Genomic DNA, 26,521 nt, shown 5'->3' on the forward strand with positions numbered 1-26,521 from the left:
TATCAGTATGAGTTAAGATTTCATCCAGTAATCTAACTCAAACATACCACATGCAGCAATTGAATTATTTATTTCTAACTCAAAGGTCTGTTCACCACATTTTCTTATCTTATATATTATGGACTGTATTAAAAAGATCCCTGTTTAACAAATCCCTCTCATCTACACTAGTTAGCCCCGCTATTCTCTTTTATTATAAAAACATGTTCACTTATCCGTGAACAAACTGTCAAACTAAGTTTGGAATTGAAAATTGAGAATGAAAAAAAAATATTTCAATTTTTAAAAATTGCTGAAAAACGCGTATTATAATAACCTTCGAATGACGTCATAAAGGGATGTCAGGGCCGCACTCGAATCCTGCCTTCGTTTCCCCTTATAATTTGACATTAATATGTATAGTCATAATACCAAGCTGCATATGTACCCTCACATTTACTTTAAAATTATAATTATTATTTATTGTCTTCATTATATTTCACTGTATAATAAATAAATGAATAAATATCATCGTTTGATTGTGCGAAACTACCACCCTTTAATTAAAAAATAGTAGTTATCGGTGTTGCTGCAGCTACCGATATTATTGTACCATGAGTACTCGTTACTCGAAACGAGCAGGCACAGTTTGTGACAGCGTCTCCATTATTGAAACGAAAAAACACAAAAGAATATACCAACAAAAACACGGGAATTGACCGTGTTTGTTAAATATTTAAGAAAAATCCATGAATTTATAGTCTTTTTAAAATTATACATATCTCAGCGTAAAATATGGAAGAGCCTTCAAGTAAATCGTCCTCGTCTTCGACGAATTGGAATATGGATGAGCTACCTTATTTTACGGAAAAATATCCGGGAAAGTTTTGTTGTTTATGCAATTTAAGTGAAAAATCGGCATTGGGACAAGGAGATATGCTCAGGATTCCTGTTAATGCGCAAACATTAAAGTCTCTTATAAGTGCTTTGGACGCCACAAAAACCGCAGATGCCAGCGATGTTGCCTCAGCAGAAGAAAGCCCCTCGAGAAAGAAAGCAGTTGTTAAACCTAAAGTGACTATAAATAATGAACTGATAAATGAGCTGGATGTTGTGGGCAGTGAAGAAATTCCAACTCTGGAAGAAACTATAACTGCAACCGATGGTTGTTTTCTATACATTCACACGAAGTGCGCGATGTGGTGTCTGCAATTAAAGCGTGTCGAGGAGGAGGCCACAACGAATTTCGAAGAAATGGTAGTGAAAAGTTTGCAAAGGAAATGTTCGTATTGTTTGCGTTATGGAGCCAGCATAAATTGTCGTATGAGTTGTCCCAAGAATTTCCATCTGCCCTGTGCTGCTGCAGCAGGTTGTTTTCTTATTATTGAATCTTTTCAAGCATTTTGTGTGGAACATGTCAGTCAAGTGCCCTTCATAGGTAATAGGTTGCTTCCTAAACTCAGTTGGCTAAAGATAAATACTAACAGATTATGTGCGTTTTTTTGCAGCTGTCGACACAAATATCGAGTGCAGGCAATGTTTTGGATTAGGAGACATTTCCAAACTTCTTATGTGCTCAACGTGTGGTGCCCATTACCATAACTATTGCGTCGGTTTGGCAAATTTTCCAGGTTACCTATTTCCTTTTAAAAGAATAAAATTGACATAAAATATTGATTTCAAAAATTTCACTTTGTGTAGATTCTCGTTCTGGCTGGAATTGCCAACAGTGCTGTAAGTGTCTAATATGCCGCCAGTCGGATAGTGGAGAAAACCGTTCAGTAAAGTGTGAGCAGTGTCAAAAATTATACCACACAAATTGTTTGAGGCCAATTATCTCATCGGTTCCGAAATATGGTTGGAAGTGTAATGTAAGTAATTCACGTCTTTTTGGATGACACACATGTTTACATATATTTTCGTTTAAAGCGTTGTCGTGTCTGCACCGATTGTGGGTCAAGGACACCAGGAGCCGGTTCTTCTTCCAGATGGCATTGCCACTACACCATATGCGATTCCTGCTACCAACAGCGCAATAAAGGATTCTCTTGTCCCATTTGTCATAAAGCATATCGGGCGGCATCGCACAAGGAAATGGTCAAATGTAGTAATTGCAATCGGTAATTTTTCTACGTTAGTATGTCTGCTACGATTCCTAAATTTATATGAGGTTTTCTTCCAGCTTTGTTCACAGTGGCTGCGATGGGGAAGCTGACTTGAGTGCTTATCACGTCAAAAAAGAATCCAATCCTGACTATGACTACATTTGTCCACCATGCAAATCGGGCAAACATATAATGGGGTTCGGTGCATTGGATCCAATTTTAGGTTCTGCTGATGGCTTTCCTCGAGATTTAGAGTCCGAATTTTACGATAAAGATGCGTTGGAAATTACAAATGCCGTTGACCCGCTTAAAATATCAAAGAAACGTTTAAATTTAAAAGACTTTGGCCGAGGCGGCAAAGTCGGAAGGCTGTACATGGGAAAGGGAGGCCTCCTAAGCCAGATTAACCGCAAACGCAGTGCGAGAGGTAAGGGCCGGCCATTACCAATGTTAAGTGCCTCGTCGATGCAATCTAACTCGAATAATGATCACAGTAACACCCAGTGCTCCGAAGACGACATGTCTTTGGAAAAGAAAATTATTCTTTGCTCAGCCAAGGATAAATTTATCCTCATGCAAGATATTTGTGTAATGTGTGGGGCTTTGGGAACCGATCAGGAGGCTTGTCTTATCTCATGTGCCCAATGCGGCCAATGTTATCATCCATACTGTGCTAATGTGACGTTATCAAAAACCATGTTACAAAAAGGATGGCGTTGTCTGGATTGCACCGTTTGCGAAGGATGTGGTCAGAAAAACGACGAAAGCCGTCTGCTGTTGTGTGACGAATGCGATATTTCTTACCACATATACTGCATGAATCCACCTCTGGATGCAGTACCAAATGGAAACTGGAAGTGTAATTTATGTGCGGTCTGTCATAAGTGTGGGCGCAATTCGCCGGGCAAAAACTCTCAATGGTTTAATGGATTTTTAGAGTGTGGCCCTTGTGCCAGCCAAGCCAAGTGTTTTGTATGTTCTCAGGCATACAATGAAAATGAACTGATAATACAGTGTAATAATTGCGAAAGGTGGTCGCACGGCATGTGCGACAACATAAAAACGGAAGAAGACCTCTTGAAGGAAGTTGAATATCATTGTAAGGCCTGTCGAAAAGAGGACAAGCCTTCGAAAGCGGTGGCAAACAAGTCAGAATCCGCCAATGCCTCCCACAAAGCTACCCCAACTACACCCCAGCAATCGGCCAATCAAGAAAGTAGTGCAAATAATTCGAATGCAACGGCGGCTTCTGTGGCGACACCAAGTGAATCGTTTGAAAACACCGATAATACTTTCTGGATAGATGGAGTTTGTGTTAGTGAACACGGTTTCAACATGATACGCACTTTAACGACAGAAATAAAGAAGAAGCGAAAACTAAAATCGGACATCAATCAAAAGGATGCAGGCATAATGTCAGCCATAGATTCTGTTGTGGCGGGCAATGCAAATGCCGGCGAAGGAAATGCGGCTGTAGATGGCAATACGACACCCACATACAAAGACGGCATGGTGTGGCTAGGTGAAGATGGCAGCCAGCCAGAAGGCTTCTCTATTTCCACAAATGAAGAGGGTGTCAACATTCTGCGGAAGAAGCGCCAGCGTAATTTACAAAAACTTGGCATTGGTGGATTTAATGTGCGTATGCGGGGCATACGCAAAGAAAACGAAGACATCTACATGGGCACATTGGAGAATCCCTCTCTCACGGATGAGAAAAAGAAGAAGATCATCAAGAAAAAACTTAAATCAAAAATATGCGAATCCTATCCTTCTTATCTGCAGGAGGCCTTCTTTGGAAAGTCGTTGTTGGAAAATAAGTCGTCAGTTGACTTTGGCGACGAATCCAATTCATCAGATGACTGTGGCATAACAATGGAAACACAATCATACCTTTTGCAACAGGCGCGTTCATCTGTCGAGACTGCAGCATCTGCTAACGATGGCACGTCTGCGAACACATCAATGGCTGCGCCAACATTGGATGTTGTCAAAAATGAAGTTAATGTGAAACAAGAAAGTGCTTGTATGCAAAGCAATACTAATAACAATGATCTGCTTGCTGCGAATAGTTGTCAGGTTGATGAAAAACAATTGAATGCAATGATTTCCGAAAATAATGTCAATAAGGTAAGCCGTCTATTTTTGTTTTTTGGAAAAAAAACTGCATTGTCTTTTTTTCTAGATTATGAATGAAACTTGTGGTATGTCATCCAATAGTGAAATGATGGACATCAACTCAATAAAAATGGAAATAGGGTAACTATTATTACTTTGCTCATAAACGTTATACTTGAAATAACCCATTTTGTTGTTTTTTTTTGTAACAGGCAACAATGCAATAATGTTCCCATGGTACAAACTAATCCCGTTGTTATTCAGGCTAACCCTCCTCAGCAACTTTCACAGCAAAGTTTCTTACAAGGTAATGTAAGCAACACCAACAACATGAATGTTAACAGTGGCGGAGTACAGAAAATGCAGCATCAACAGCAACAAATTCTCCAACAACCACAACAACATCAAACACAGCAACAGCATATTTTAACATACCAAACATCCTACGATCCAATGGCTATGCAGTCAACAACTAATAAAAATCCGGCACAATATTTGACCCAAAAATCGGAGGATCCTATGCTGAGTCAAATAAAAATTGAAAGAGACATAATGCTATCACAAGTTGTGAATGTAAACGAGCAGATGGCGCCAGATACGGCCGTTGATGTACCCATGCCCATTGAAGAGCCCGCCAAGGAAGCAGTTGTGGCCGGTACACAAAAAACTGCTGAGAAGATGCGCAAGGATGAAGGTATGTTCCGTGACTTTTCGCTTTACATACGAACTGATTGCATGACTTGGTATAAATTGGTTTTCTTCAGATTTAGGGGAAATGGCCACAATATCGGCCGTCTTATATGCCAACACTCAACATCCGGAATTGAAACATTTGTATCCCAATTGGAATGAACGATGTAAGCAGATTCTCAAAAAATGGAGATCATTGTCGACCGAAATGAAGGCACCGTTCCTTCAACAGGCCAAGGACAATCGTTCCGTTCTACGGCTTAGAAGAACACAACAGGTATTGCTGTGAACGTTTCTGTGTGATTTTCATTGTAATATCTTGTATATTTTAAACAGGAACCCGAAAAGCTGTATTTCCAACAAAAGTCACTTAAAGAACAGGAACAGGAAAGGGTTTGGAAGCAACACCAAGCAAAGAATAAAGAAACATATGGTAATAAATTCAATAAAAACGGTAAGTATATTAGAATTTAGTCAAACAGTATCTTATTTTTCAATTTCCTTTCGATCCTATTCAGCATTTGTTGGTGATTACAACCGGACGGAGCCGCAACCCCAACCTGCCGTTATCAATCAAAAGCTGCAACAGCAGCAGCAGCAACCACAATCCATGTATGATTTGAATATGTTAAGTGGTGATCACTCGAAGAACAAGCTTTCAAAACAGCCGCATCATTCCACGGAACAACAACAAATGAATCCCATGAGTATTTCTGAATGCAGTCAACCGACTCTGTCACAAATAATGCCACCACAGCAGGACCAACAACCACCACAGCAACAGCAGCAGCAACAAGAGCCGCCCCGAACACAATTTGTAGCAAATTTTAATCCACAAATGCATTCTCATTCCAACACAGCCATGCAACAACAGCATACTAACGCTTCGACCATGGATGAGTTATCAAAAGCATATGGCTCCAATAAATCAGATGCCGCTTCACAGCTTTGTGAACGTAATGACATATTCCTAACGGATAAAAATTGGCCAGGGGTCAGCAAATTAGGAGACCCTAAAGACAATGTTGCGGTTGATAAGCTTGAGGCCGATGAAACTGGTGCCTTTGGTGACATTCTGGGAGGGTTTGGTGAGGGTGATGATGACGAAATACTCAAATCATTGACTGCGGAAATTGGCGATGATTTCAATATATTAGAATATGCCGATCCGGAATTGGACGAAATAAACGGCAGTCAAAATCTCTTAAATAAACTAGATTTTGATGAAAGCCAAAAGCCCATTTAAAAACATTAACCATGATACACCTACAATCCTTAAAGAAGCCTTAAAGTTAAAAACAATAGTTCTACGAGAATATAAAGACGTTAATACATTTTTGGCAACAGAATTCGTTGATTTGTTCATACATATATTTTATACATACATACATACATATAAGTACGGGTATCGATCACACAATATCAATAAAGAAAGATATATCGCAAGTTGTGTACATAAATATGTTGTTGTTTACGGAATTAAACTACAGCAACTACCATTTGTAAGAAAAAAGGCTGGGTTTCTTGAAAATAAAAATTAAACTAAAAATCATATGACGAAGTTAGGACCCTATGGACTTTCTACCAACCAGCAGTCTATTTTTTGGTGTACAATCTTCGGGTTTTAGCCGTGTTAAAATAACATTATAGCCAGCACTTTCAGCCTTCAGTTTTCTATCTGTATCCACAATGTCCATGCACAATTGGCCTTGCCTCGTGTGTTCCTCTGAACAGTTTAATGTTCCCAAAGCATGTGCTTGATCAGCCGTGTGAGCAATATACATATATTCATTCTCCGATAGTACAGACCGAAACTCTTTGCTCAAGGGATATTTAATGTGCGGCATTGGTTGCAGTGAACCATAACAACAGGGACAACAAACGAAATTGGCCTTTGCTCTTTGACACTGTGCCAGAACAATGTCCGTTCCAGTTCCACAGGCATGCAGCGAACAACCAATATCGAATTTTCCTTCAAAATAGTCTATATTAGATTGATAAAATATTACATTCTTCAATTGCAACTCTGTCGTTCTGCACTTGGCTCGTTGAAGGGAAATCGATTTATTTTCTAACAAAATCACAGTACACTGGGGAAGCTTCAGAGCCAGCAAGATACCCAAGTGTCCAGTGCCGCTGCAAAAATCAACTATACGATCCCCCGGCTTGGCAAGTTTTACAACAGCATTCGCCAAGTTCTCCAATTGTTGTCGTTTTCTTGCCAATCTTTTTTCGGGTAACGCCGAGCTTTTTGCATGGGAAGGTTCAATATTTTGCCAGTTAATAGTAAAATTGTCATAAGTCCATTCTGATATACTAGTGAATGGAATGTTCAAACTTTGCAGTTTGTTGAGTGCAGCGTCTACCCCTTTTTGGTCGGTAAAAATGCGATTTCGTGGCTTATACCTTTTGGGATCACTTTTATAAAGACTTGTAGCCTCGCATTTGGGAATTTCCAAATAATTTTTGATTTTGTTGGCAGGAAGTAGACAAGACTCGTTTAGAATTTGCAAGCATTTCGGATCATATGTGTCAACCTAAGAATAGAAGAGGCATATCTGTAGCTTGATTTGTATAGCATTTGGATACTACTTCTTTACATACCTTATTTAGCCAATTCTTGGTTAATGGAAAATAGTCCAGTATAGTCATACCGCAGCCCATAAAGATAAGGCGAATGCAGGGATAAAGTATTAAATCTGCAATTGTAAACTGTACACCTTCGGAAAACGTATGGTCTATTGCTAGTTTATCTTTTGGTATGCAGCTTTCAATTGTGACCTTCTTCTTTGATTCGACATTTGCCTTTTCACGTGCCAGCTTATAGATATTATGCATACGAACAGGTTCAGCCATATGGTTCTCAAAACGCACACATTCCACAGGAAGTTCGACAAGATCACATTGTCCTTCAATCGCCTTTATGACATTCGACAGCCCAGATACTATATTCACTTCACAGAAGCGGGTCCACATAGAGGCTTCGGTTGTTGCCAGCAAACAACTTTCCTTAAAACCTAATAACTTTCGACTATTTTCGCTGCCATGTTTCAATAAAATCTCCCGACATACAGCGCACATTCCTGCAATAAATGTGTCCCCGTCCTTGTTGTAAACCGGCAAATGCAAATCCCACAGAGACTCTTCTTCAGTGGTGTCCTTGTAAATTACACGATCATCGTTTAAACTGAAATTCAAGTAATCTGCATTAAGCCTTATTTTTCCATTGTCAGGACATGATTTAGAGAGCACAAAATGAAGCTTAATATTTTGTGGTTGTTCCAAGTACAAGTACACATAAAGAGCTATGTAAGACTTGATGCTAGTAAAGATGTGTTCATCTTTCGTGAAAATTTCGACGTATAAGTGATCCATTTTGAGTTGTGATCCTAGTTGTCACTATCCACTAATTCTAGGCGCCAACTTCTTTTTAGCCAAAGAAAAAAACCACGTGCTGGATTTCGAGTAGCGCAGTGGCTCCCCGATGCGCCCGAACTTGACTTGTTCTTGGATGTAAAGGAAATCTGAAAATTTGTATAAACGTTTTATTCGTTTTTATTATAAAAGCGCGGATTTCTATCTATTTTATTTTTATTTCTTTTCTTATAGGCCGAGATCATGGCGCGTGGAAAACCAAATGAAAATGAAACAAACAACAAAACAAATAAGAAAGCAAAAAGGAATGGACGATGAAAAATGAAGAGAAAGCTAAATCCCCGAGTGTGTTGGTTGTTTACGAATGAGACATGAGCAAAACGTGTTCAGTTGAAAGCATTCATTAAATGAGCCGCGGAACTAGTTGCGGCGGTGCTGTGCACGGTTGCCGTAGTTGGTAAAACTTAACCAAAATTAGTATTTAATTGGTAACTGTAACTAGGTTTTTATTTTGGTATGATTTATTAGCCATTAACATGGCGAATATAAAGTCGGCCAACAATCCCATTTCTGTACACAATGGAAAGAACTCTCTCACAGCTGTCAGCGTGGAGGCGCTATTTACTCAATCAGACAACGAAGCCAAACGACGGCGAATACCATGGTAGAAGAATGCAGGTAGATGCTTCAGCACATGCTATACTGAAATATCAAATACAATACAAAAATGTTTACAAAAATTTGTTGATTCTAAAAGCATTTTACTTGCATTTTTACGCAATACCATTCAGAGGTTGTTAAAATATGTGTTTTTAAATATTTTACCAATTCTAAAAAACATATTTTCGTTTATTTTATTTTGTTAATTTATTTTTTCGGTGCTCCTTTAGAATATAAATTCTTTTTTTAGTTTTCTAATTTCGAATTACTGAGTGCGTTCGACAAATACAAGGTATACAACAATAAGTAAACAAACATCTTGTTCCTGATTGGTTAGCAAATTTGCCGCAGTCAAGGTGAATCTATTTTTACGAGTACCTGATAATCTACCTTTTGAGCAATCCTTTGCTTTTGGAATTTTCGATTTACATGTTCCTATAAATCAAAAATTACCGTTAATTGAAGTGACGCTTAAAACATTTATGTTATGTAGTAAATTGTTTTAAAATGCAGTCTACAATTGAAGAATTGGATACTTTGGCGGAAACTATTGCAAAAACTTTAGATGAACCGGTAAGTTTTTTTGTTAATATCAAATTATATTGGTTACGAGAATGGAAATTTTAGAGAGAAATTCATCTGAAACAAATTGTTGGGCGCTTTGTTGACTTACCAAGACTTTTGGATAACAAAACTCCGGGAATTTATGTGTTCATAGTGAAATGGTTTCGTTTATATTTGGTAAGTTTTGTAGCTATGTGTGAATGACTGATTTCAATAAATCCCAATAGGGCTCAGGTTTAGGACGGTAGACTTTTTATACCCTCAGCCATATGGCTAGAGAGCATATACAGGGTGAAATGAAAAAACTGCAAACAACTTCAGACTGCTGTCGTTTCTAAGCCACTCGTCCGTGACAGCTCATTATATTGTTTACAAAAGCATTTTGGTGACAATTTTCCAGAAAAAAGTTATTCGTTGTGGATTTCAAGCGTGATAGTGTGCATTTAAATGTGAATAAATTTTTGTGTCTCGTACCATCGCTCGTTACCGTGACACTGGTTGCGTAGCCCGACGTCAAGGCAGTGGACGGAAGAAAACAGCAACATAAGCAGAAATGGTTTGAAAAGTAAAGAAGCGACTTTATGGAAACCCGCGCTGCAGTGGCCAAAAAATGGCTCTTGAGCTGAACATATTGCAATATTCCATTCGGCAAATATTGAAAAATGAGCTCGGGGTAAAGTCATTAACATTTCCAAAAGTGCAAAAACTTACACCGCCACAGAAAGGAAATAGCTAAAAAGTTGCCGAAAGTGGTGAACTGCCGAATTTCGTTTTCTCCGTCTTCGATGAGAAAACATTCGTTGTACAGCAGTTTGTAAACGAACAAAATGATCGTCTTTACTTGCCAAAGAGATCAGCTGAAAATGTGCACCAGAACTCAAGCGTCGGCCATGGGGAGGGCTCCATGACAGCCGATGGTCGCTCTCCGCGCGTATTAATAGACGAAAATATTCTGAAGGATGTATTAAAGCCTTGGGCACGCAAGCATTTTGGCCGCAGACCTCGGACATTGCAACAGGACTCAGCACCATCGCACTCAGCACGCGCCACCCAAGAATGGTTACAAAATTAGGTCTCTCGCTTCATTTCCAGTGCACAATAGCCACCAAAATCTCCTGATACCAATCTATTGGACTATTATGTCTGGAGTATTTTGCAACGCAAGGTTGGCACTAAAAATACCAAAAGTGTCGATCGCCTGTAGCAAATGATTCGCCGGGAATGGACCAAAATACCGCAGAGCAACATTATGTCAGCGTGTGACGGTTTCATTGGCTGTTTCAAGGCCATAATTCGTGCCAAAGGTGACCAATTCGAACAAATCTAAACTTATTCTAAAATTTGGTGGTAATTCGGACATTTTTTGCTTTCAATAATCAATAAATTAAAAAAAAATTAAAAATAATGGCGTTTGACTTTGTTGCAGTTTTTTATCTCACCCTGTATTTAACTTGTTTGATTGTCAATGTTGAAATTATACAAGTTATAAATTTGAATAATTGGGGTAACTCTCATAAAAATACATGTATTAAAATTGTGTGGTGAAAAAATTCGACTGAGTACGTCAAATTTTAAGTAACGCTGATGTGAATCCTTCACTTTTTTTTGTGCCAAAGTGTGAGTTGAACTGAAAATATTCCCAATTTTACAGAAAATGCAAGTATCCATGAATCCGAAAAATGTCCAACTTATACGAAAATTCGAACTGACTATACCAAAAGCAATAACTTATATAATTGGTTGCTTGCAATATAAAGTTAGGGCAAAGGATGCACCAAATTATCATTCTACTTTGTTAGAGATAATGAATACAATTTTGTGTAACTCTCAACCAAATGTTTTAAAGGAATTTGAGAAGTTTGAGAGAGGAACCATGTAAGTCCTATTTCTTGCTATCGCCAGCTCTATTTCTATTAATCTAGAGCTTAATGTTTTATACAGATCATGCTTATGGAAAACCATCTCATTTGTTGGAGATTTCAATACACAATTATTGGCCTTAACCATCTATTCAAAACTTTTGAATAGCCTTAGCTATACTAAAAGGGAGCAAGAACTAAAAATGATACAACTAATTAAATTGAAAAAGTTTAGAGAGAGTCTACAAAAAGTAGTCGATGGAACCCAACGATTGGACGTTTTTTACAATGTAAGTAAATGAAAATATTATTAAATCGAGTGTTAAACATTCTACATTAGTTGTATTAAATGAAAATACATGAAAATATTAAATTGAGTGTTGAATATTCTACATTAGTTCTATTGTGCTTTTAAATAAAATCAAATATGCTATGATTTTTTCTATGACTTTTCCAGGTTTGCCGGGATTTTCTAAATAATTTCAATATGAATTTATCAAATAAATGTTTGGTATACTCGTTCTACTGCAAAAAGGTTGTCTTCAATAACTACGAATTTTTTCATCCGGTATGTATTGCACAATATAAATATATATGTTTGAATTATAGTTACTTTTGTCGCATTTTCAGCACTCTGAACAGTTTTGGATAGATTTGAATTACTATTCCCATACTATTTCATTTAAATGTCGCATAAAATCCGAGTGCAACTCATATAAATTGAAGGATTTTAATACTATTTTGAAATGGAATCGGATTGAGTTGTAAGTGTCAATAATAAAAAGTTTAATTGTTCTTTAAATAATTGTTATTTTCCATCTATTGCAGGGAGGTTGATTATTTATCAATTACCATTCACAAGTCAAGCGTTTTATCCTTGCCCCATAACATGCAAACAGACTTAAAACATCTCAATATTATGCGAATTTATTTACCCACAGCGGAAAAACATCGAATAAAAGCAAACAACGAAATGCTCGAATATTTCAAAAATGAAAATGAGACCAATTACAAAGGTATTTTAGAGATTTTGGGTACAAGGAGCAGAAATCATGCATATTGTGAACTTTAATATTTGATAGCAGATAAGTAAAAAGCTGTAAGTTCGGCCGTACCGAACTTTGAATACCCTCCACCATTTGAAAGGAATTTGGCAATTTCAAAAAAAAAAAAAAAAAAAAAAAACTTGTCATAATTCTGTTAAAATCTTAAAAATACCGAATGTAGCCGTTATATTAGGGTCTATACGACGACGTGGACCTACATAAGCAACTTTTTTCATAAGCCATTATAATACTTAAATGCGAAACTTGCGAATAATGTAGCTAAAATCATCGAAGTACCATTATAGGGGGCTATACCAAAACATGGACCTGCGCATACAATTTTCTGTCATAGACTGTAGTATACATTACGTACTTCCAATACAAAATTTCAAACATTTCCGGTTAATTAATGTCGTTTAAATCATCAAAATACCGAATATCGGGAGGTACCATTATATGGGGGCTATACAAAGACTTGGGCCTGCACAGATAATTTTCTGTCATAGACTGTAGTATCCATTACGAACCTCAAATACCAAATTTGAAACATTTCTGGTGAATAATGTCGTTTTAATCACCACCATACCGAATATCGGGAAGTACCGTTATATGAGAGTCATACCAAAACGTGTACCTACAAGGACAATTTTCTGTCTTAGGCTGCAGTATCCATTACGAACTTCAAATACCAAATTTGAAACATTTCCGGTAAATAATGTCGCTAAAATCATCAAAATGCCGAATAGCGGGTGGTACAGTTATATGGAGGCTATACCAAAATGTGGACCTGCACAAACAATTTTCTGTCATAGGCTGTAATATATATTATGAACTTCAAATACAAAGATTGAAACATCTCCGGCAAATAATGTCGCTAAAATCATCAAAATACCGAATATCGGGAGGTGCCGTTTTATGGGGGCTATAGCAAAACGTGGTATGTAGGTACATGGCCCATTTTCAATACCACAAGTCTTGCAGACATGATATACATTTGAGTAAAATTTTACCATACTTATACTTCATTTCGTTCGGAATCTAGAGTGACTTCCACAGACGGACAGACAGACATCGTTAAATCGACATAAAATGTTATGCTGATCAAAAATATATGTATACTTTGTGGGGTCTAAAATGTATATTTCGAGATGTTACAAATCTTTTTAATAGAATTATCTTTTGAACCTGCAGTTTGTATTTGTTGCATGATATTAAAACAACTTTATTCCTCGTTAGATATGCAAAATGAAACCAACGAAAGATGGCCTCTTAACAACGTTACTAATACTCCAAATTCAATGCGACAAGAATCTACGTCAGAGGACACTGAATTTGACACTATAACTATTGCAAAAGATCCCAATTGCAGTTTGGAAAAATCTGAGAATTATAAACCGAAATCACTTAAACGAAAGTTTTTTAATTACATTGAAGAACCAGAAGCAACGGAAATTCAAAAGAAAAAGACATCTAAGAAGGAAACGGCTAGAAAGAAAAAAACCTCAAGCGCCAAAAGAACAAGGTTAGCACACAGTAATATTAAAACAAAGCCCAGGCCTAAATTTACTATGTGTTTTGTTTTTAAGAATTTTAAATCCTCGACCTGAAAGGAAGACAGTATGTGCTGTGATTCCCATTGTCGATTTGACGAAATCTCCAAACAAATTGAAAAACTCTAAGCTGCAGGATAATGGTTGTGCATTGCAATATCTAAATGAGAAATATACAAAATTATCAAAAGATGGGGTGAATGATGTATGCCAAAACGATGACATATATGATTATAAATCGAATAATATAAACGAAAAATTTTGCCAGTCATATAGCAAATTTAAAGAGCTTCGTCCAGTAGAAAAACACCCAAAAAGTGTCGACTTCAGACAAATCTCAAACAAAAACTTGGCGAATGAAAAGAATGTAAGTAAGAGATATAATTTATGTTAATAAAATATGAGCTTGACTTATTTCCGTACCAGTAAAATAAGAAATAATAAAAGTGAAAAGAATTAAGTATAAATAATTTATAAGCATTGCTTACAGAATATGCCGCCTGAAACATCAAACATGGATGAAATATTTGCAAAAAAATTGCGAAAACGAAAAGTTACACCACAGGTGAGAAAGTGTGATTAAAAAAAATATGAAAAAACATGATTTTATTTTTGCAAATTTTTGTTTTAGAATATTTTTAATGAAGACAACAAGGAAAACAAACCAAAACCAAATGGTAAGCATTTTAAAAGCCTACTATGATTTCATATTTTGTTTAGAAAATGTGGTATAGTAAAGAGAACTTGTAGGAGAGTAGTCTATTTCATTTAGCAATGGTTGACAGAGGTCATCATATCTTGTCTTTGTTCTTTTGTAAGAAGCATTAGCCATAGAAAAAAACTGGTAATAAACTTTTAATATAGTATTAATTTAAAATTATTTTAATAGTATTTTGACGATTTAGATCACATTTTCTTCGTTTAAAAATCGTTTAAAATTAAATTAATAGTTTATAACGGCAGAACACAGCAGGTAGAACCAATTACCAACTCCAAGTACAAAATTTTAAACAACTCAATTACAAAATGAATTTTAAATCATTGGAATACGGAACATCAGGATGTAGCAATACATGGAGTCTATAGGAAAAGGTGGACCTAAAGGGTGAGATGAAAAAAAACTGCAACCAACTTCAGACTGCTGTCAAAATTACAACAGCTGTTAAAATTATTCCAGTGAAAGCTCAATATATTGTTTACAAGCGTACAAAAGCATTTTGGTGAGAATTTTCCAGAAAAAACGTTATTCGTGGTGGAATTCAAGCGTGATAGTGTGATTTCTTTATATTTGGCTGGAAAATCACAAGTGGCTATCGTTAGAGCACTCCATCATTTAAATGTGAATAAATCTTTTGGGTCTCGTACCATCGCTCGTTACCATGATTCTAGTAGCGTAGTCCAACGTCAAAGATGTGGCCAGAAGAAAACAGCAAAATCAGCAGAAATTGTTGTTGAGATCAGTTTATTAGAAGTAATGAGGAAAAGAAAATGTGTATGTACATATAATGGCGTATGACACAAATTTCAAAGTTGTAGACATTTGCATAAACATTAAGTGTCCTCACAGTTAATTACAATGTTGATTTGAGTGTTTATATAAATTAACTATTAACACCCCTTCTTAATATTACAAATATTATTTAAAATTAATTTATATAAGCTCAAAAGATATGTATGTATATAAAAATAACGAATTAATCTAAATTACATAATCCAATCAGTATTCGAAATTTACATATGTTAACCTTCTGTAAAGGCTTGGTTAGAATGTCTGCTAACATAGACTTTGTTGGACAATAATTAAATAATACGCTATTCGATCTATACAAGTCGCGAACAAAGTAAAACTTAACATCTATATGCTTGCTTCTAGGGCTTATTTTCTCATCTTGAAGTATCTTGAGGCAACTCTGGTTGTCTTCAAAAATGACCGGACTGGATATGTTGATTTCAAATTCCTTCATTAATTGCATAATCCATAAGAGTTCCTGAGATGCTTCAGCAAGAGCCACATATTCTGCCTCGGTAGATGATAAAGTTACATTTGCTTGCTTTCGACTAGCATAACTGATGACAGCATCACCAAGCTTAAAAATGAACCCACTTGTAGATTTTCGGTCATTGATGTCGCCTGCCCAATCAGCATCAGCAAAGCCGTTCAACTCCAATTCACTCTTAGATCCAACGAGCAATTTCAAGTCTTTAGTCCCTTTTAGATATTTTAGAACCCTTTTGACTTCAGTCCAATCTCTTTCATTCGGGCAAGTAATTTTTCGAGATAATATTGAAACGGCAAATGCAATATCTGGACGTGTATTGTTAGAGATATACAGCAGTGATCCGATAGCCTTCCGGTATAAGATATTGTTTTCAAGCAAATTATTCGTAGTTTCCTTCAAATATCCAGGATCCATGGGTATTGAAGAAATCTTAACATCTTGAAGATCAAACTCATTTAATATTTTTTCAATGTAACGTTCTTGTGACAAATAATATAAACCATTATTGTAGCTCACTTCTATCCCCAAATAGAGTCTTAAATCACCCAATTCCGTTATTGCAAAGTGGGATTTCAGAATACGTAAAACATCTTCAATTTGCTCATCAGTCTTAGATGCAACAATAATGTCATCGACGTAAATCAGAACGTATGTGATTGAGTTCGTATCACTTTTAACATATAAACAGGGTTCAGCCTTTCCCCTTCTGAATCCAGAATCAATTAGGATTTTGTTGATACGAAGATTCCAACATCTTGCCGACTGTTTCAGCCCATAGAGGCTTCGGTTTAATTTACAAACATAATTTTCTTTTCCAGGTATAATAAAACCTTCAGGTTGTTTCAAATATATATCGGTGTCCAAATCACCATAAAGAAACGCCGTTTTGACGTCAACGTGACGAACTTTCATATTTCTATAGCTTGCGATGGCCAACAGGCTTCTAAAAGTAGCTTGCTTTACAACTGGAGCAAAAACTTCGTCGTAGTTTTCGCCGTATTTTTGGGAAAATCCCTTTGCGACCAGTCTAGCTCTGTACTCCTTCTCACCATTAAATTTATGTTTAACTTTGAAGACCCATTTACAGCCGACCAAGTTGCCATCACGTGGCAACTCCACCAAGTCCCACGTTTTGTTTTCATGCAATGCCCTCATCTCCTCTTCCATAGCCATCAACCATCTCTTGCCGTCCGATCTGGACATAGCCTCTCCAAAATTTGTTGGATCATCTTCAACGCAAATTTTGTACCCATACTTTTTAGGCGGTATACCCTTGTTTGATCTTGAAGAAGTTCGAGGAGTATCATCAGGATTAATTGTTACGTCATTATTTAAAATTTCCTCGTCAGAAGACGATGAAAATTCCCCAGCTGATTCAAAGCCACAAAATTCTTCTGTGCTTATCGAATTATTATCTTCTTCTTCATGAGCAAGAGGCGAAACATTAGTAGAATTGATTGTAGAGACAGATATTACCATATTTTCGTCAGAATTGTTATCTTTCTTCGGAACATCAAGAAAATCGTTTGATTCCAAAAACTTCACGTTACGGCTTATTATGATGTTATTGGTATCAGTATTTAGCAAACGAAATGCTTTGCTCTCCTCAGAATATCCAACCAGAATACATTTGACAGCCACATCGTCCAACTTTTTGCGTTTTTGTTTTTCAACATGGACGTAAGCAGCGGAACCAAAAATACGAATATGGCTCAAATTTGGAGGCCTGCCAAACCATAACTCAAAAGGCGTTTTATTTACAGAAACTGATGAAAGTCGATTTTGAATATAGTTCGCATTGTTGACAGCCTCAGCCCAGAATTTGATATGAATATTCGCGTCGTATAGCATGCACCTGGCCATCTCCATTAAGCTCCGGTTCTTCCTCTCTGCAACTCCATTCTGCTCAGGAGTATAGGGGGCAGTGAGCTGGTGAATTATACCCTTATTTTTGAAAAACTTCTGCATCTTTTTATTTAAAAACTCTCCACCACGATCAGTTCTAAGAATTTTTAGACGTTTTCCTAATTGGTTCTCATTTTGTTCAATAAATTCTTTAATTTTGTCGTAGGCCAAATCCTTTGATGCAATGAAAAATATTGTACAATAACGGCTGTGATCATCAATCAGAGTTAAAAAATAACGATTTCCACCAGGGGTTGTATTTTGCATGGGGCCGCATAAGTCGCAATGTACCAAATCTAAAATTTCATCCGATCTAGATTCCGATGCCTTTGGAAAGGGTGCTCGTGTAAGCTTTGCTCTCAAGCAAACCTCACAATCAAACAAACAAGCACATTTCTTTATGCTCACACCTCGAATAAGCTCTTTAGTAACGGTTGAGCTAATTGCTTGATGACTTCTGTGGCCAAAACGACGATGCCAAATATGAATACAGTCACTCTTACATTTCGATATCATATTTGCTTTGTAAGACTGATTCAGCACAAACAAATTGTTCCTTAAAGTAGCTTTCGCAAGAACATGTCCGCCCAGAGAAATTGAACAACCATTTCTGTCAAAAAACACCTTAAAACCTTCAGCAGTTAGTTTCCGAACTGACAGTAAACTCCCGTCCAGCTCTGGTATGAATAGTACATTTTGAACACGAATTTCCTTGCCTTCACAAAATATCTTGCAGTCACCACAACCAGTCACCTTCAACATTGTACCATCTGCCAAATACACCATTTCATCCACTTGCTTATTAATTTTGTCAAAATATGTCTCCTCACTACACATATGACAAGTTGCAGCAGAATCAATAAACCAATCGCCATTTGCTTTTACATTTGTGATACCAAAACAAACATTTTTATTGCCATCTTTAACAATATTGGCCCGATTGTCGTTTGGCTTTTGTTGTTTTCGCAGATTTTTGTTTGTACAATCCTTTTTCATATGGCCCGGCTTTCCACATGAAAAACATTTTGGCACAAACTTTTTCTTCTGCACTTTAAAAGCAGCCTCAGTTTGATGTTCACCTGACATCTTTCTCCTGAACTCCTGTAGCAACTTCTCCTTCACCAAATCGAGCGTCAGATCTTCCTCCGAACGCATTTCTAATGATGAAATTAGGTGGTTGTAATCATCCGGCAAAGTGCCCAGCAAAAATGCAACAGCTTTGTGTTCTTCCATCTTCTCACCCAAATCACGCAAACGGTCCACAATTGATAAAAATTCATGAATGTGGTCTTCCATACTTTGACCACTAACCAGCCTCTTCGACGACATTTGGCGAAGCAGACTAACTTTGTTGGTTATGTTTGACTTCTCGTGATGCTTCTTCAAGGCGTCCCAGAAAGCTTTCGCCGTCTTCAGTTGCTTTATGAGTATTTTCTGTGATTCCTCCACAGCCAACCCAATAGCAGCCCTTGCCTTCCCATCACGAATCAACCACTTTTCATCCGGCTCCTCAGGCAGATTACCAACAACAACATCCCACAATTCCCTCTCCAGCAGCAGCAACTCCATGTTAAATTTCCAGACATGGTAATTAGTATTTGACAATTTGGGAAATAATGTGTACGATGCAGCCATGATTTTATCAATTTACTTCCAATAAAAAAAACGATTTTAATTACGCGAATGTAGGCCCATAACCTGTTGTTGAGATCAGTTTATTAGAAGTAATGAGGAAAAGAAAATGTGTATGTACATATAATGGCGTATGACACAAATTTCAAAGTTGTAGACATTTGCATAAACATTAAGTGTCCTCACAGTTAATTACAATGTTGATTTGAGTGTTTATATAAATTAACTATTAACAGAAATGGCCCGAAAAGTAAAGAAGCGACTTGGTCGAAGCCCAGCTCGTAGTGGCCGAAAAATGACTCGTGAGCTGAACATATCGCAATATTCTATTCGGCAAATGTTGAAAAATTAACTCGGGGTAAAGCAATTAAAATTCCAAAAAGTACATGATTTTACACCGCAACAGAAAGAAAATAGACTTAAAAGAGATAAAGAGTTGCTTCGCTTGGCCGAAAGTGGAAAACTGCCGAATTTGATTTTCTCCGATGAGAAAACATTCGTTGTCCAGCAGTTTGTAGACAAACAAAATGATCGGTTTACTTGTCAGCTGAAAATGTGCACCTTCGGTTGGCCACCAGAACTCAAGCGCCGGCCACAACTGCTGTAGGCCACCATAACAGACGATGGTTGCTCTCTGCTCATGTTAATCGACCGTGGCATCAGAATAAATACCGAATATTATCGTGAAAATATTCTGGGCACGCAAACATTTTGGCCGCAGACCTTGAACATTCCATCAGTACTCAACACGCGCCACCTACGGTTGGTTACAAAATGAGGTTCCTCGCTTCATTTCAAGCGCACAATGGCCACCAAAATCTCCGGATACCAATCCGTTGGACTATTGCGTCTGGAGTATTTTGGAAAGCAAGGTTGGCACTAAAAAATACCAAAGTGTCGATCACCTCAAGCAAGCGCTTAGCCGGGAATGGGCCAAAATACCGCAGAGCAACATTTGGGCAGCGTGTGACGGTTTCATTATCTCACCCTGTTTTTTTATTTTATCTCGCGCTGTATAGGTTCACATTTTGCTATACCCTCCATGTTTCGGGTTTTTCCTATATTCGGTTTTCTGATGGTCTTAGAAAATTTTTTCAGGGGAATCGTTTAAAATTCGATATGCAGGTTTTGTAATGGGTTCTGTCTTCTGTGGCAGAAGACTGCGTGAATGGGCTCATCATTTCTTTTATCACTCATACGGCAGTACCTCCGAATATTTGGTATTTTGGTGATTTTTAACAGCACATGGTGGTCAGGGTATTATGCCTTTGTGCATTTGTGTGTAACAGGCAAAAGGAAACGAGATAGACACCTAAGTTCCCTTTGATGATATGATGATCTGTCTGTCCATATAGTTTTGCCCGATCCAGATAAAATTTTGCACAAGTCATTTTTTTTACGAACGTTGATGGATTAATTACTGTCTTAAAGTTCTATTGCATTGTTTGTTTAAAGATTCTCCTGCAGCCGCCAAAAGACATACATTTGGAGATAACATTTCAACACCGCTGAATTCGCCCGTTTCCATACCACGAACACCAGTATCACCTATAAACATGGCTGTATCCGATATCAATGTTACACCAACGGCTGTATCAGAAGATATCTATAAAAATGGTACTTTTTTTGGGATAAATAGCCGAGCCAAAAATGACAATCCACAGTTTGGTGATATAAAACCAATCCTTCAAATCGAGAACAAGGAAACATTTAAATTTCAATCTGTCGAAACTACTGCAAATTGTGAAGCACTCCATGATTGTGTAATTTATCAAAATCGGTTGAGTGACAACAGCAGTGATAGCGAAACGAGTGATACGGAAACAAATGTTGTACAACAGCATAAACGTAACTCAGAAAAATTGCAACAAGTTCCACAGGTCTCCGTGTTGCCAATGGTACATGATTACAAGAAGATGAGTGCTAATAAATCCAACACCGATTCAATTGTTTTACCTTCAAAAGTTACTGAACAGAGGATGAAACAAGTGAATTTCAGTCCAGATGTTATTATTTCTGATAATCTAAATTATACCTTGAATAATGGCAACAACAATGAATCCCGAGCAATGACACAAAGAACTGTTACTTCGTCATTATTAAGAAAATCCGACAGTTATGGACTAAACCCAATGTTCCCTTTGGAACAGAAATCTATTAATGAAGGGGAAAAATGTCAATCGAATTTAAAATCTCATAATAATTTTCAGAAGGTAAACGAAGCACTCAGATATCCAGATTTGCTATCACATACAAACATAAGTAAAAAATCCACAAATAACGAAATACTTGAAATAACTTGTTACACAAGATATGTGTTAAGAAATAACGTGTCCAATTTGCAAGAAATATCAGATTTAGTATCGAGTGGTCGTACTCTACATACTACAGCGAGAGAGAGACCCAAAAATTCGAATACAAACCTTTATGATCATGTGGACCATAAAAACGTTAAATCTTCAAAGCATCAAAGTAGCTTCAAAACTGTCGGAAAAGCCATTGTCATAGGTCAGGAGAAGATGAATTCCATTAACATCCCAGAACGTCCAGGACCAATATGCCGTTCCAATTCTGCTACAATAACAGATGTAACAAATAAACAATATCAGCAGGAAAACAGGAATGAAATATCAAATTTAAATATAGATATTTTCGAAATTGCTAATACAAGCAATATTAACGAAATCGTGTCGGAAGTGGGCCATACAAATATGGAAACTGTTGAGATGCTTCATTATTATCAGGAAAACAAGTCGAAATGTAATTCCAAAATACCCAATGATCTGGAACATAAAGATGAACCTAACTCCAACGTTGCGAAGAAAATACTTTGCAAGAACACTAAGCCGAAAAATTCCAGCGACAATACCTCAAAAGAAGACAAAGCACAGAAGAAACCATTTGCAAATAATTTTGATAATTTCGATCATTTGTACGAAGACTCTTCATCTTATGGAGTTTCCACGCAACAACAACACAACAAAGGTAATGTAATGGTTTTAATTTTTCATAGGCAAATTTTATTATAAAATGTTGAATCAATGTTTTAGATTCAGACAATTCACTGCCAGCTTTAAATAATCCTTTTAAATTGGAGGGTAAGTGATTAGTGTCTGCTTTTGTTTTTATACCCTCAGCCATATGGCTATAGAGGGTATATATAATTTGATACGGCCAAAACGTGCCTCTTCACAATAACGGTTTTAGACCCTAGGTCTCTTTGGACCAAATCCGTTTAAGGACATTTGGAGTCTATCTACCGATGTTCGTCGGTCCGTCTGTGTGGCTGGCTGGTGCGCACTATAACTCTCAAAGGTATTATCCGATTTGGGCCAAACTTGGTACATCGTAATATTATTGTCAAACTTAGATCGAGTTCGGAGATGGGCTATATCGGTCCACTCCTTCTGTTACCTCCCCCACAAAATGTCATCATTTTTTATAGAACATAACTTACTGCACAGAAAGAGAAAGGATAATCCGATTTTGCTCCAACTTCCAGTATCTCCCCCACAAGGGGTCAAAATTTTGAATAATTATAACTATTATAAAATGTGATGTGTCTGATTGTCTTCCAATTACACACAGCACAATATTTTTATTAACCCAAGGTCTGATGTGAAAATGAAATATATCGGTCCACTCCTTCTAGTACTTCCCCCATTAAGGGTCAAAATTTTGAATTTTCATGAAGCTCATAAAACACGAAATTAACATCCGATTCCGTTCAAACTTGCCACATCTCCATATTTCCATCAACACAAGATCGATTATAAAGATGATAGAGATCGGATCGGATTCCTTCTGGCACCACCCCCACAAAGAGTTAACATTTAGAATAACTAAAACGTTCATAAAATCCGAAATAGGCATCCAGTCCTCTTCAAACCAAACAAATCAATATATTTTTATTAACGCAAGGTCTGATGTGAAAATGGGATATATCGGTCCACTCATTCTGGTACGTCCCCCACAAAGGGTCATCATTTTGAATATCCCTAAAAGCTCATTAAATACGAAATTAACATCCGATTCCATTCAGACTTGGCACATCTCAATATTTCCATAAACACAAGATCTGTTATAAAGATTGTAGAGATCGGACCATTCCTTCTGGTTCCTCCCTCACAAAGGGACAAAGTTTTGAATTACCAAAACGATCATAAAATACGAAATAAGAATCCAGTTCCCTTCAAACCACACAAATCACAATATTTTTATTAACCCAAGGTCTGGTGTAAAGATGGAATATATCGGTCCACTAATTCTGGTACGTCCCCCCACAAAGGGACAAAATTTTGAATATCCATGAAGGCCATAAAACGCGAAATTAACATCCGATTCCATTCAGACTTGGCACATCTCAATGATTCCATCAACACAAGATCTGTTATAAAAATGGTACAGATTGCACAATTTCTTCTGAGTCAGTTAGAGTAATCACAGACGGTTAGAGTAATCACAACTCAAGGCTGTGGGTATACATCTGTCGGCAAAACCGACTGGTAATATTTTACTTGCTTTTTTTATTAATTCCCAATATTATTACATACCCAGCCGAAATTCAGGAGCACTCAATCACAAAATCACAAGCTAACACCAAACATGTTGAACTACTGTACGGGAAATGTCTAACGAATTATTTTAATATAATCAAAGAAATAATGTGTGAAATGAATGAAAATTTTCTCAGATCTGTCGAACAACGTAAGAAACTAGATATGCTTAGGCGGAGTATGGAGCAAATCATACATACAATGCAAAAGCAATGTGAAAAATATTTAACCAAGAGTGATGAATTTGAGAGGTATTATTTTATTGCTTCTTATTATTTTTTCAAAATTAACGTATCTTATAAAATATTTTTGTAGATGTCAGGAAAACATTGAAAACATCCTAGAGGTAATATCAACAGACGGGGATATACTCAATGCGAATAACGAGTGCACTCAGTTTATAAACCAATTTAGAATTTTGGAACAAAATCTTCGAAAAAAGATTTCAACAAAATACTTAAATCTAAAAAATCAAACCATCGAAAAAGACATTCAGAAGCTCTTTGATAATATATAATAGCTATATACATATGTAAAGAAGTTACTAGATACAAAGATACTGTTTTATATATCATGAATATATTTAAAGATGTTATTTGTTAATATTTAAAAATAAACCAATACTTTCTCAATAAAATTAAACCAGCACTTGCCCTCTATTTATTGACTGAAATCTAAAAAAACACACAGAAAGTGATTGTGACAAGTAAAAAAGCGGGTGGAACGAAACTTTTAATACCCTCTACCATAAAGTAAAGTAAATTATCGAAATCCAATATTCAAATAAAGTCGAGTTAAAACTGAATTTGCCAGAAAAATTGGTTGGAGAATCTTCAATTTATCAAAAAGTGGGCAGGGCCCTTATAGGGGTGTTATATCAATACGTGAGACTAATTTGACAACATTCAACTTTTGAATTTGTTAACTATTCTAAGTTTCATGTAGCATATTTGAAACACTTTCGTTGAAACTGTGGCTAAAAACATCAAAATACCGAATATCCTGAAGTATCGTTATATGGTTCAATGTTGCAGACGAACTCAAGCCTACCACTAACAGGGACCCCAATAAAACATTTCAATATTCCAACTTCATCAGTTAACCCTAAATGAAACTGTACCAACTTTAGCTCCATTTAGTACCGTTCGCACACTTAGTACACATTTCCAAAACCACCTGCATATATCAAACTTACTTTCAAACCTCAATTTTTATACCCTCAGTCATATGGCTACAGAGGGTATATATCATTTGATACGGTCAAAACGTGCCTCCATCGAATTAACGGTTTAGACCCTATACGGTGAGATAAAAAAATGTCGGAAATAGCATAAAATTTTAGAATAACTTTAGATTTGTTCGAGTTTGGCACGAATTATGGCCTTTAAACGGCCAATGAAACCGTCACACGCTGCCCGAATGTTGCTCTGTGGTATTTTGGTCCATTCCCGGCGAAGTACTTTTTGAGGTGATCGACACTTTGGTATTTTTAATGCCAACGTTTCTTTCCAAAATACTCCAGACACAATAGCCCAACGGATTGGTATCCGAAGACTTTGGTGGCCATTGTGCGCTGGAAAAGAAGCGAGGAAGCTCATTTTATAACCATTCGTTGTGCCATGTTGTAAGTCCTGTTCAAATATCGAAGGTCTTCGGCCAAAATGTTTGCGTGCCCAGGGCTTTAATACACCCTCCAGAATAATTTCGCCATAATATTCGGCATTTATTCTGATGTCACGGTCGATTAATACGAGCGGAGAGCGACCATCGGCTGTTATGGCGGCACACACCATCACAATGGCCGGCGCTTGAGTTCTAGTGGCCAACCGAAGGTGCACATTTTCAGCTGACCTCTTTGGGACAGTAAACACGATCATTTTGTTTGTTTACAAACTGCTGGACAACGAATGTTTTCTCATCGGAGACGGAGAAACCCAAATTCGGGAGTTCACCACTTTCGACCAAGCGAAGCAACTCTTTAGCTTTTTTGAGACTATTTTCTTTCTATTGCCGTGTAAGTTCTTGCACTTTTTGGAATTTCAATGGCTTTACCCCGAGCTCATTTTTCAATATTTGCCGAATAGAGTATTGCGAAATGTACAGCTCATGAGCCATTTTTCGGCCATTGGGACGCGGGTTTCGATCAAGTCGTTTCTTTACTTTTCGAAGGATTTCTGCTGATGTTGCTGTTTTCTACCTTCCACTTCCTTAACGTCGGGCTACGCTACCAGTATCACGGTAACGAACGATGGTACGAGACACAAAAGATTTATTGACATTTAAATACTGGAGTGCTCTAACGATAGCTACTTGTGGTTTTCCAGCCAAATATAAAGCAATCACACTATCACGCTTGAATTCCATCACGAATAACTTTTTTCCTGAAAAATTCTCACTAAAATGTTTTTGTACGCTTGTAAACAGCATAATGAGCTGTCACTGGAATAAGTTTAACAGCTGTCGGTCGAGTGGCTTAAAAATG

General features: G+C 37.0%; 3 protein-coding genes across 5 annotated transcripts; 2 read left to right on the forward strand and 1 right to left on the reverse strand.

The window, feature by feature from the left end:
• The first annotated feature begins 619 nt into the window (after positions 1-619).
• On the forward strand, positions 620-6,352 carry LOC101897344 (histone-lysine N-methyltransferase 2C). 3 transcript variants are annotated; one of them, XM_011293849.3, is made up of 10 exons: positions 620-1,417; positions 1,488-1,610; positions 1,681-1,850; positions 1,909-2,099; positions 2,162-4,214; positions 4,270-4,343; positions 4,415-4,896; positions 4,967-5,169; positions 5,229-5,346; positions 5,411-6,352. In XM_011293849.3, the coding sequence occupies exons 1-10, from the start codon at positions 775-777 to the stop codon at positions 6,136-6,138; spliced, it is 4,785 nt and encodes a 1,594-aa protein (XP_011292151.1). In that variant the 5' UTR covers positions 620-774; the 3' UTR covers positions 6,139-6,352. The 3 variants fall into 3 exon arrangements, with proteins under 3 accessions (XP_011292151.1, XP_011292152.1, XP_058977242.1); XM_011293850.3 differs by having other exon boundaries at positions 5,229-5,325; XM_059121259.1 differs by having other exon boundaries at positions 2,162-4,205.
• On the reverse strand, positions 6,227-8,614 carry LOC101896120 (glutathione S-transferase C-terminal domain-containing protein homolog). Its single transcript, XM_005182646.4, has 2 exons — positions 7,497-8,614; positions 6,227-7,429 (listed from the first exon to the last, which is right to left on the reverse strand). The coding sequence occupies exons 1-2, from the start codon at positions 8,265-8,267 to the stop codon at positions 6,455-6,457; spliced, it is 1,746 nt and encodes a 581-aa protein (XP_005182703.1). The 5' UTR covers positions 8,268-8,614; the 3' UTR covers positions 6,227-6,454.
• A 735-nt stretch (positions 8,615-9,349) lies between these two features.
• LOC101897168 (putative uncharacterized protein DDB_G0282133) lies at positions 9,350-24,687 on the forward strand. Its single transcript, XM_011293852.3, has 15 exons — positions 9,350-9,500; positions 9,555-9,668; positions 11,143-11,366; positions 11,433-11,640; positions 11,808-11,918; positions 11,981-12,114; positions 12,179-12,366; positions 13,633-13,918; positions 13,983-14,313; positions 14,437-14,511; positions 14,578-14,623; positions 20,939-22,468; positions 22,534-22,581; positions 24,041-24,290; positions 24,355-24,687. Exons 1-15 carry the CDS (start codon positions 9,435-9,437, stop codon positions 24,554-24,556), a joined length of 3,813 nt encoding a protein of 1,270 aa, XP_011292154.2. The 5' UTR covers positions 9,350-9,434; the 3' UTR covers positions 24,557-24,687.
• Positions 24,688-26,521: the final 1,834 nt, after the last annotated feature.

The sequence above is a fragment of the Musca domestica genome, unplaced genomic scaffold (assembly GCF_030504385.1).
Source record: "Musca domestica strain aabys unplaced genomic scaffold, Musca_domestica.polishedcontigs.V.1.1 19, whole genome shotgun sequence".
NCBI classification, from domain to species: Eukaryota; Metazoa; Arthropoda; class Insecta; order Diptera; family Muscidae; genus Musca; species Musca domestica.